General features: G+C 34.9%; 1 protein-coding gene across 4 annotated transcripts in view; it reads left to right on the top strand.

Moving 5' to 3' along the window:
- The window catches only part of Ankrd17 (ankyrin repeat domain 17), a 154,654-nt gene that overhangs the window by 67,290 nt on the left and 74,725 nt on the right, over positions 1–12,639 (top strand). The window contains exons 12-16 of one of the 4 annotated variants that reach the window (XM_010610877.3): positions 1,068–1,195; positions 1,656–1,799; positions 2,487–2,589; positions 4,124–4,876; positions 9,177–9,322. In XM_010610877.3, the coding sequence (XP_010609179.1) occupies positions 1,068–1,195; positions 1,656–1,799; positions 2,487–2,589; positions 4,124–4,876; positions 9,177–9,322 (1,274 nt within the window). Of the gene's footprint in view, positions 1–1,067; positions 1,196–1,655; positions 1,800–2,486; positions 2,590–4,123; positions 4,877–9,173; positions 9,323–12,639 lie in introns of all 4 variants that reach the window. The other 3 variants (XM_010610875.3, XM_010610879.3, XM_010610878.3) reach the window with 3 other exon arrangements.

The following is a 12,639-nucleotide window of genomic DNA, read 5'->3' as shown; positions in this document are numbered from 1 at the left end:
TTTTTTTTTTATTTTTTTTTTTTTTTTTTTTTTTTTTTTTTTTTTTAGTTTTGTACATGTTTGAAGTATGTGCATTTTACAGTCATCTTGGGGAGTAGGTGCATGTACATAATATACTTTGTTAGTTGTTTACATACATAGTCCATAGAGGGTAGCATGACTTTTTTTTTGGTACCGGGATCAAACTTGGGTTCTTGCACTTGGAAGGCAGGTGGCGGAATCACTGAGCCAAATCCCCAGCTCTAATATGATTTGATTTTTATTGATTTTCAGTGAAATTTCCTATTGAAGAATGTAAAATATAAATAAAATTGTATGTTTTACTTTATTAATGGAGTGGTAACAATAGGAACAATACAGACTTTTAAAAACTGGTACATATTGAAATTTTGCTTTTATTTTTATGTTTGTGGTATGTAATGATTACATCCACCAAGAGGAGTTGGTATTGTACATAACACAACTGCATTTTTTACTCATCTTCTTACCTGCCCCTCATCCCCCTCGCTTCATCCATTTATCCCTTTCCCATTTGCAGATCATATACTTCCCTGTTTCCTGTTTTTTGTTGTTGCTTTTTTCTTTATTTATATTTTGTGTTTCTCATATAGAGAAATTATTTATTAAGCTCGTGTGTCTGATTTATTTCCCTTAATATTATGGTCTCAACATGCATCCATTTTTCTTCAAATGACTCAAGTTTATCCTTTTTAGCAGAGTAGTACTCCACTGTATATAAATACCACATTTTTCTTTATCCATTTATCTGACAATGGTCCTGGGCCACTTTCAAGATTTAGCTATTATGAATTGTGAAATACTTATAGATGAAATTAGATCATGTTTGTCTGGGATTTCCTTTAGATTAATTCAAGATGGGAGAGAAGTACTGATGTGGGTTTATGTGAAGCAAGGTTGGCCATGTGTTAATAATTATGAAACTGGGTACTGCACAGATGTGGCTTTATTATATTCTTGTCCCTGGTCCTTATGATTTTTAAATTGACCAGAATTTTAAGTAAAAAAACACTTTACAAATGTGATTTTCCATTTCTGATCTGTTTTAGGAGCAAATGTGAATAGAACCACGGCTAATAACGACCACACTGTACTGTCCCTGGCCTGTGCAGGGGGTCATCTGGCGGTGGTGGAACTACTTTTGGCTCATGGGGCAGACCCTACCCATCGTTTAAAGGTATGTAACTCGGATGCTTTGGGAAACATTGTGGCTTAGTACTTTACTCTTAAACATCACAGTATAAAATAAGAGAAATGTGTGTGGGTGGGTAGCATTCTAGGTATTAGTTTTCTTCTGTTTTATTAGAGCAAAGCATTCTTTACTAAATCTATGATTTTAATGTGTTTGGGACCTGTTAACTTTCTAAATGATTCTCTAAACTGTGCCAGATGTGGTACACACCACCCTGTGCTTGGGAGGCTAAAGTAGAACAAATGCTATGAGTTTGAGGCCAGCCTGAACTACATGGCAAGACCCTATCTCAAAAGAGCCAAGACCTGTCATGTAAAGGTACACGATCCCAATGATGAATGTAACTGTACTGTAAAATGTACCAGTGAATTTAACAAAGATTCAAGATGAAACAAAAGATTCTGTAAACTAATCCCCCTACTGCGTACATTTGCTTTTCTTTTAGGACGGCTCAACCATGTTGATAGAAGCAGCAAAAGGTGGCCATACAAGTGTTGTTTGCTATCTATTGGATTATCCTAATAACTTGCTTTCAGCCCCTCCACCAGATGTCACTCAGCTGACACCCCCATCCCATGATTTAAATAGGGTAAGTTTCAAACAAAACCATTTTATATCTTCTGTATCTGCTTTTACTTTTTGTTTCAGTTTTAACTTACCTTGATCACATTCATTCATTCATTCATTCATTTTTGGTACCAGGGATTGAACTCGAGTCCTTGCGCTTGCGAGGCAGGTGGTGGAACCACTGAGCTAAATCTCCGGCCTGATAATTTTTATTTTTGTTTGTTTGTTTTCATTTTTTTGTTAGCAAGGATCCAACCCAGGACCTTGTACTTGCCAGGAAGGTGCGGCACCACTGAGCTACATCCCCAGCCCCTTGACTTTTTTTTAATACATAGTACTCTTTGTAGCTGGATACTTGATATAGTTAATAAATATCCTATACAGTATTTAGATTCTAAACTGATATGATTTTGCTTCAAGTCAGAGTAACAACTTGAGTTTAAAGCTCATTAAAAAATACATTAAGGGGATTGGGACTGTAGCTCAGTGGTAGAGCACATGGTCAGCATGCATGAAGCCCTGGTTTCAATGTGCAGTGCACGCACATGCACACACCCATGTCAAGAAGAACAATTGGATACTGGCGTAATGTAAGTAAATAAGTCTTTGTTTGAGATGGCATGCTTTAAATATTTTTTATAAGTCTCTGGTCAGCATATTATTTAGTGGATTATGTAGGACAAGAAACAATCAGTATCTTTTGTCTTAGGCACCTCGTGTACCAGTTCAAGCATTGCCCATGGTTGTCCCACCTCAGGAGCCTGACAAACCACCTGCCAATATTGCCACTACTCTTCCCATCAGGAATAAAGGTCAGTTACACTTCTAAAGACTGTTTCTTACATGTTGCCCAGGTTGAAAATAAGCTTACCGAAAAACTAGCCATTTAAAATTTTTTTTCTACAAAAGTGAATTTTACTAAATGGACACAATTAAGGACTTTTTTTTTTTTAACCAATGAATAAAGCATGCAATTAGGAGAGAAGATAGTTACTAGCACTGGTCTGTGCTAGAATTAGAAGTATTAGCAGGAGAAATTTAGATACTCATTTTAGGTAGAATTCTGATTTTCCATGATTTCCTCTACCTTTTATTCAATGTAAAGTGTTAAGCTGGGTATAATTGGGTGATTTTTTTAAAATAAATTCTTAAATCTCTGTAGTGAAATAAGGCATAACAATTAATAAATTGGAGCTTTTAATGGAACAGGTGTAATACAGGTTTTATATCTGGGATACCTTTTTCAACTAGTAATTTAAAGTTACTGCAGATAAACTTGTTCATTTCTCCCTTCCAAGTACTAACCAGGCCCAACCCTGCTGAGCTTCCGAGATCAGACGAGATCGGGTGCATTCAGGGTGGTGTGGCCGTAGATGCTTTCTTGTTCATTTCTTTAGAATTCTGAGGTCCATATTTGACTCGTGGATGTTGTTACATCATGCATGTTCTTACGTTAAATCCCTAGAATCACTTTTTCTTTTTAAAAGTTTTACCTGAGTTGTAGATTTTGGTTTTGGTACCTGTATTATTTTACCAACAAAAATGCTAAGTGTTTCCACCAGCTCTTTTCAATTACTATTACCAACCTAGAGCCTTGGCACATTTTTCAAGTGGTTGCTAAACCTGTAGCCAGAATAATCTGTTCACCTGGCTGTCAGAAGACACAGTGGATGGTGTAGTGCAGCATCTTTTCTTCCAGGGAAACTGAACCCCGGTTCTCTACTAGTCAGGTAGCTGTGTAAATATATGAATTTGTATCTTGCTTTTATCAGTCTTGAAGATGGTAGGCCCCAATAGAGACACATTTTAGTTGGATTTCAATTTCTTGGTATTTCTCAGTGGTTTGAGCACTCTGTGTGTGTGTGTGTGTGTGTGTGTGTGTGTGTGTGTGTGTGTGTGTCGAAAAGGCACAGACTATTAAATGTTGAAAAAACTTGACTTAGAGGTCTAAATTTTCTCTGCATCTTAATAATTTAGCATTATTGTTTTGTTCTTGTGAGTTTTGACATCTTTATAACCATATGAAATATATACACTTATCCCTAGATTTTATTTTAATTGTACTCCTTATATATCACAAACCCGCATCCCTCTAATTGTCTAATTTTTAGTCACGTGATAATTTTAAAATTCTGACATTAATTTTCAAGATTACTGTATGCACATAAATACCTACATTTATATTTATGATAAGGTGGATTTGTGTTTAACTCTTTAAAAGTGCATTTTCACCTTCGGTGGATATGATAACGTAGTGCATACTGTTGGCACTGACCCTCCCAACAGTAACTCTGTAATGAGGATGCCATTCATGTGCACTTCTGAGGGGGTTTCTTTTTCACACAGCTGCTTCTAAACAAAAGTCCAGCAGCCATTTGCCAGCAAACAGCCAGGATGTACAGGGTTACATCACCAATCAGTCTCCAGAGAGCATTGTAGAAGAGGCTCAGGGAAAGTTAACAGAACTGGAACAGAGGATAAAAGAAGCCATAGAAAAGAATGCACAGCTGCAGTCCTTGGAACTGGCTCATGCTGACCAACTTACCAAGGAGAAGATCGAGGAGCTGAACAAAACCAGGGAGGAACAAATTCAGAAGAAACAAAAGATTTTGGAGGAACTACAGAAAGTAGAACGAGAATTACAACTGAAAACTCAGCAGCAGCTTAAAAAGCAGTATCTAGAGGTTAAAGCTCAAAGAATTCAACTGCAGCAGCAGCAGCAACAATCTTGCCAACACCTGGGACTGCTAACTCCTGTTGGGGTTGGAGAACATCTTTCTGAGGGAGACTATGCCCGGTTACAGCAAGTGGATCCTGTTTTGCTCAAAGATGAACCCCAGCAGACTGCTGCACAGATGGGTTTTGCACCAATCCAGCCTCTGGCCATGCCTCAAGCTTTGCCTCTGGCGGCAGGTCCCTTGCCTCCAGGGTCCATCGCAAATCTTACAGAACTGCAAGGAGTGATAGTTGGACAGCCAGTACTGGGCCAAGCACAGTTGGCAGGGCTGGGGCAAGGAATTCTGACAGAAACACAACAAGGGTTAATGGTAGCCAGCCCTGCTCAGACCCTCAATGACACGCTGGATGACATCATGGCAGGTGGGTTTATATTGTTACGAGCAGGTATCAAATATGATTTACTTAAGGCTAGTAAGAGTGTACCAGAAGTTTTGCCATTATTCAACTTGAGAACTATTTTTGGACTCTTGACCCATGTATATCTTTAGAACTTACTGGTTTCATCTCAGAAATTCTCAGGCGGATACAGGTCAAATTAAAAATTAGTTCATTCAATACAATGACTGAAGTTTTCTGGCTTAGCTAAATAGGCTGGGAATCTAGTGGGTTGTTAATTGATTTTTGCCCTCTGCCCCCTTTTAAGTTCAGAATACTGAGATAGAACTTTGGCTTTTTTCTTCTGTATTCACATCAATAATCTGGGAAATTGGTAAAAGTTGAAGTACAAAACTAATAGGACACGAGAAAGCTTATTTGTGAAAAAAAGTATTTCATATCCTGCTAAACTTGAGACCTGATGGATATTTAAACAAACAGGAAAACCTTAAATGCCATTAATAAAGTACGAAAAGAAGTAGGGTTTGACTGTGCTGCATGTCAGTGATTTTTAGACCCTGTGAATGTTAATGTTTAGTCTCTTCTAACTGTATTAGGGGAAGATGTGGTTCCTGATAGTATGAGATGTTTTTAAATGTGTAGCCAGAGAAATTTTATTTCATTATAATTAGTTTCATTGGCAAGAAGTACTTTAGAAGATTATGTTAATGCTTCTCATTTTTGCTACTTATCTTTTGTGAGTTCTGTAACAGTAGTGGAATGAGATTTGATAGGGTTATAAGCCGTAAGAATGCTGTACCGACAAAGATAATTTGCTTCCTTAGGAAATTTTTTAAAAAATTTGGAAAGGAGGGAAAAGGAAGAATAAATGGCATAAAACATTGAATTTTGCTTTCCTCTCTTCCTCTTTTTTACTCATTGGCCAATACTAGAAAGGTTGACTCTTAATTTTAAAGCTGTGCTTCAGTGACATTACATAGTATGATTAGATTACATAATGCTTTGTTTTCCAGAATAAAAAAAAAATTGCAGAAACAAAGCAACTAATAAAATATTTTATATTTTAAAATTGGAATTTTCCAGTCCTTTTAAAAATATTATATTAGCAGTAATATATCAAATGAAAATCTCATAAACTTGAGTAAAATAACTACATTAGGAAAAAATGCTATTGATAATTAATAGTAAAACTGTAAAGGGTCTTAATGTTGATGAGTATAGTTTTTTCTATAGATTTGAAAAGACTGCTAATCACCCCAGCTGGTTATAAAAATAGGCAGTAAAATTAAAAGATTTTTAAACATTCTATGAAAAGTGGAGTGCAGTTACCATAAATCCAAGTGTAATACTATGTCCATAGCCTGTAACTTTTTGTTTGTTTGTTTGTTTTGTTTTTTGAGACAGAGTCTCACTATGTAGTTGAGACTGATGTGGAACTCACTATGTAGCCTAGGCTGGTCTTGAACTCACAGTGATCCTCCTGCCTCAGCCTCCTGAGTGCTGGGATTATAGGCATGTGCCACTATGCCTGGCCATAACCTGTAATTTTGATCATAATTGTATTTTTTCTTTTATGTCAATCAAACTACCAAAGGATGTATATATATAGAGAGAGAGTTAAGTGTTACCCATTTAAATGAAGAATGGATAATCTATACCAGTTAATGTTTAAAAAAAATTTTTTTTTTTGATATGCTGTCAGACTTTACCTGATGTACTTGGATATAGTAGGCAACAGTGATTTGGTGGTTGTGCAACTTTTTATGTTTATGAGAATTAGTAGAAGGTTGCAAAATAACTTTTTTCTTGATTTGTACTATATTCCTAAAAAATACAACTGTGTGTTCTAAGTGTTTCCATATAAAAATTTTAAATGCACATGACTTTTTACAAAATATGACAAATATTTGTTGTGCTCATTTATGTGATGAGAGGAAAAATTGCCAGAAGGAGCAAAACTTAAAATACCCACCTGTTGGGGCTGGGGATATAGCTTAGCAGCACAGCGCCTGTCTGGCAAGCACAAAGTCCTGAATTAAATTCCTGGTACCAACAAAACCAAACCAAACCACCCACCTATCTTCTTGCAGCCCATCCATAGATCACTCATATTCACATGCATCTACATATATACTCTCATGTACTCTTTTTTTTCTGCAGCCTGATTCTTTAAATTTCTTTATGATAGTAGACTCAGTCATTTGATTAAGGATCAAATCTATTTCTTTCTTTGGGTTCTGATATATTACAATTTCTTTGTAGTTCATAGCCCTTTTACCCTTCCTCCAATATAGCCTCTGCTCTTTCCCTAAGCATTTATAGACTGCCGTTGTAACATTTGGTCTTTTCTGTAGTACTTAACTGACTGAAATCTTGAGTCTTCTGTTCTCCATTCTTGCCAAAGCAAAATAGTTCCATTTAACCTGTCTTAAAATTTTGCCTCTGCTATGGTATTAAGTTCCCCATAACCCTGCCTGCTGTTAAAACTTTTTATGAGCATATTGTTTCGCCTCCAGGCACTTACATGTTTATATTTATCTATAGAGAGTGAGTGGCAGTTATTTAGTTTTAGTAAGCTAGTTGCATAGGTACCCCAAAGAGAGTGAAAAGAGGAATTGATTTTTTTCCCCATCTCCTTTTAGATGAGGTGATTAAAAACAACCAATTTGACTTAAAAAAAAAGTAATTTTAGTAGAAATTATTATAGTTTAAATGCAAATTATAATTTAGTCATTTAACAATACATCTTAGAATTTTTTAACCCATTTAATATTAAGAAATAAAACTTAGTGATTTGTACATATTGGTGTTTTCTTCTTTAAGCTACTTTTTGTGTTTATCATTTGTATTTGTGAAAATTCAACAGAAGGAAATATGGAATCTATTTTAAGAGCTACAGATTTTTTTATGATTTTGAAATTTATATCTAGAATATTTACTTGATCCTTTAGCATTATGAAGTTAACAATATGGGGTAATAACATCAAGGTTACTAGATACTTAATTTTTAATGCATTAGTACATGCCTTTTCTCTTGATCTAGATCCCTAAGGATTCAAATAATGATTTGTTTGGTTCTTTTTTTTTCGTTTAGCTTTTAAGTTGATTGAAAAATGTATAATTATAGAATGTGTATTGCTATAATGTATAGTATATATTTGTGCCTGAACTAAGGATTTCTTAATTGACAGTTCTGTTTATAATTGTTTTAAGATGAATTTCAGTTTTACTCTTGGCAGGATAATAACATCTTTTGCCTGATTTCAAATCCAGTTGTGAATCATGATTGTTTTCTGTCTGATGTAGTAAATAACTGCTTTGGTAACACACATCCACACTTCTGTTGACCATTCATTGATAAATGCCCATGTTTTAATAATACCATAGTATTTTTTAAAAGGGTGAAAAAAAAGACTGGTGTTTATGTGGTGTTTATGTATTAATTAACTCTAGAAGTGAATCAATGAGGGAACAGTGTACCCTCAAGAGAAGTTTCATTATATCCTGTGCCACCATCTTGGCATTCTCCTACTTCAGGTATTGACCTAACTAGCCATTACTTGTGTTATATACATGGGTGTGAAAATAATATCACAGCAAAATCCTACTTAGAATTAACAGCATTCCATATTTGAAAGAATAATTGTTTACATGCATTTATTTCTACCCTAATCTTTTCACTTTTTCTTTATAAGTTGTCAGTGCTATCTTGGTTGTTGGGTATTTTACCACCCTCAGAAAAATTCTTCATGTGAGAGAATACTATGTGAGGATTGGATTTTTATATTTGAAAAACTCTCATACTGAGGACTGTAATTCAGAATATCCAAGAATAGCTAGTAGTAAAACAATAGTGGGGGTATATTAATGATTAGATAGCAAGGTTCTTCCTTTCCCACCAGTGATGTTACTGTCATTAGTTCTAGAGTAAGGTGTGAAATTGACAAGTTAAACATTTTTTTTCTCATTCAGTGTTGGCTATTACACCTCTTTCAATTTCTAATTATAATGGGCAAATCTCCACTTAAGTTTGTACTGTATTTTAGTCCTTTTTTTATTTTCAGGATTGTTTTGTATTAAGGTTTTATGACTACTTTCATAGGAGGGGAATTTGTCTTTCAAATGGATTATTTAGAAAATGGATGACTATCAATGGCACATACATCATCTAGTCATAAATAACCAAGAAAATGAGTTATTACTGCTGTGGTAGTCTCCCTGTAGACATTTTATTTTCAAAATCTTAATTTTCTAATAAATATTTCTTACTATGACCCAACAGTGTTTCATCCTGGTTAAGCACAGTTATTTTGTTCAACAGCAGTCAGTGGAAGAGCATCTGCAATGTCAAACACTCCCACCCACAGTGTTGCTGCTTCCATTTCCCAGCCTCAGACTCCGGCTCCGAGTCCTGTCATCTCCCCATCAGCCATGCTTCCTATCTACCCTGCCATTGACATCGATGCACAGGTAAGCTCTGGACTCAGGAGAGACAGTGTACTGTTAAAGCGTAGCCTTGGGTAATTTAAACCGTGGTAGACTGCTCTGTGAGAGACTTGATCCACATTGAGAAATATAAATAAAAATCCACATTTAAAAAAAAGTTAACACAAACTATCCTGATATTTATGTGATGGTCTGGTATCCCAGGTTATCAAATAATTTTTTTTAACTTATTCTAGTTTAGAAGATGAATGTAATGTAAAAATAATGACAAGATTGGTGTGTATTTTCTACCAATAGAATCTATATTTTAAAACATATGAGTGCATGTAAAAAATGTTCTAACCTTTATATAGGCTTGTTATTTTATATATCATATATACTTAGCTGTGTTTATATCATTTTAAAAAACTCGTCATAAGTAGTGACTAAAACTTAGCTATTAAAGAATTTCAAAGAAGAGTTAGAAGTACTTACTCCTTCAGACTAGCAGAAGGAATATGAGGCAAAAAGGGACACTGTTTAAGATTTTAAAATTTTGAGAGCTAGTAAGTAAACACATTCTTTAGTGAGTTTGGAGAGAATAATGTCTGTTCTGTTCTAAAGAGAGGCCCGGTGGTCTGACTGAGGGGTGACTGAGAAGGGGGAATGCTTTCAGGTTATGTGTGTAGTTTTTGTATTTTCACTGATACAGTTTTGTATTCTGATTACTACCTGGGGTGAAGGAGTAGTTAAAACTTAATTTTGTGCATGATTTGGTCTTTATAAGCCTGAGTTTCAGAAAGTATATGTATTGGTATGTATAGGGTGTATGTGTGTTACAGATTATTAGGGGCACATACTCCTAACCTATTAAAAATAAAGTTTTGGGCCAGGGATTTAGCTCTGGTATTGCCGCCTGCCTTGCAAACATAAGGTCCTAAGTTCAGTCTCCCTCCAAAACTACACACACACATACATACATACATACATACATACATACACATACATACATAAAGTCTCCTTTTAAATAAAATGTCTCTTTTCTGTGAAATGGAATTTCTTTTATGTTTTGTTTGCCAGACGCTTGCCATTTTATATGTACTGTCACCTCCCTCCTTCTGCTTTTTTCTTTTTCTTTATTTTTCACTTAAAACTTCTAAGGACACTTTTTAAGGAATTACTTCATCTAATCAGAATGAATATATACATGTATATCAATATGCGTGTGTGTGTATACACACATACACACACACGGCAGCTACTCTTACCATCTTTGAAAGAGATTAAATATTTTGCTTATAATCATTTTAGCTAAGAAATCGTGGATACGGGAACCACACCAATTGTGTTTGGCTTTTGAGATGCCAGTTTTAACTACATGCTTATACCCTTTTAAGAACTGTGAGCCATTGTATGTTGACTTTAACTTACTTACATTTACTCAACTGCCTTATAAAACTGGATTGAATGTGCTAATGAATTTGTATTTTCCACTGTCTTTTTTCTTTAAGGCTATTAATGTTTCCTGGAAGTATTTTTCTAATTTTTTCTGTGACCAAGAGTTAATCCAAAAGCAAAACTGAATACTTTTTAAAATATGTTTTTAAACAAAATAAGTACAGGATAAGTATGTTCAAGTGTGATTGTGATTTTATCAAATTTGAAATTATATTAGTAGTGAATTAATTTTTCTCATACCAGCTTTTCTGAGAAATTAAAACTAGATTTTTTCAAAGATTAAGAAATATTACGTTTTAAACATAGTAGGCATGCTGAAGATTTGACTCTGGCTCCTTAAAAATATCTTTTTATCGGGGCCGGGGATTTAGCTCAGTGGTTCCACTGCCTGCCTTGCAAGCACAAAGACCCGAGCTCAATCCCTGGTACCAAAACAAAGAAAAAAAAATCCCTTTATCTGATCTTTATCAAATAAAAGAGATTTTTCATTTTTGAATTGGTGTAAAAAGAAACTTTTCTATGGAGTTTGCCATAAAAGACATAGTTAGATATTAGAAAGTTCCTGCATAGGGAAAAATGTACAAAATGATAATAAAAATAATTTTTCATCTCTATTTTGATGTTTTTAAATTTTCACTTTTTTACATCAAGCAGGTACTTTAAATGATTAAATATTCTTTTGTATATAATCCATCTGTTTCATTGTTGTTGGGGGGGGTTGTTTTGTTTGCACCACTGGGAGCTGAACCCAGTGATCTCCATCCCCTGCCTTTTTCTTTTTCTTTTTTATTTTGAGACAGTGTCTCACTAAAGTATATCGTTTCTTCCTATTACACAATATCAATTATACATTTTGATCTTTTTTTATACTTTTTCACACCAGAGAAACTCTTCAGTATTTACACATGTGTCTTATTAATTTCACTTAAGCATATGGCCTCAATGTGCATCCACTTAGCTATAATGTCTTTAGTTTCTCATTCTTCATGGCTGAGTAGTACTTCATTAAAAACAAAAACAAAAACACATCTTCTTTATCCAGTCTCCAGCTAATAGGCAGTTGGGCTGTCTCCAAATTTTAGCTGTTGTAAACTGTGCTATTATAAACATGGGTAAGTATATATTGCTGTGGTATAATTCTTTAAATTCTTTGGGGAAGATAACCAGCAGAGAAATAGCTGGGTCAAATGGAACCTCTCATCCTAGTTGTTTGAGGTATCTCCATATTGATTTCCACCAGTGTGCACTCCCACCAACAATGAGGAAGAGTTCCTATCTTCCCCACAACCCTGCCAACATTTATTAGTCGATTTCTTGATAGCAGCCATTCCTTCTGAGGTGAGATGGAATCTCAGTGTTTTCATCTGCATCTCTTGAATGACCAGTGGTGTTGAACATTTTTTCTATGTTTATTTGCTGCTTTTACTTTTTTTTTTTCCTGAGAAATGTGTGTTCATTTCACATGCCCATTTTTGAATTGGGTCTTTATATTTGGGTAGTCTGGTTTTTTGAGTTCTGTATATTTTCTGAATAGTAGACCTTTGTCTGAGGAGCATCTGGTAAAAATTTTTTCCCGCACTGTAGATTGTCTCTTAGCCCTGCTTGTAATTTCTCTGGCAGTGCAGAAACTTTTTTAAAAAGATGAAATTCCAGTTGTTGATTCTTTGTGCTAGTTCCCGTGCTACTGAGGATTTGTTACAACCTATTGTTGGATTTTGCTTCTTTATCATTTCTACCGGCCTCTTTGTTTTGACTGGTTAATTAAGGCCACAGACATGGTTATAACTGATATGTATTGACTTATCATTGCTATGTTTTTTTGCTGCTGTTGGTTCTTTTTTATTTTTCTCTCCCTTTGCTCTGTTGGGCCTCATGGAATTGTGACTTTCTTTCTCTAGGATATT

The sequence above is a fragment of the Fukomys damarensis genome, unplaced genomic scaffold (genome assembly GCF_012274545.1).
Source record: "Fukomys damarensis isolate Sample0158 unplaced genomic scaffold, DMR_v1.0_HiC HiC_scaffold_35, whole genome shotgun sequence".
In the NCBI taxonomy this organism is placed as follows: domain Eukaryota; kingdom Metazoa; phylum Chordata; class Mammalia; order Rodentia; family Bathyergidae; genus Fukomys; species Fukomys damarensis.
Note: the sequence above shows the minus strand (reverse complement) of the source record. Positions and strands in the feature narration are given on the sequence as shown.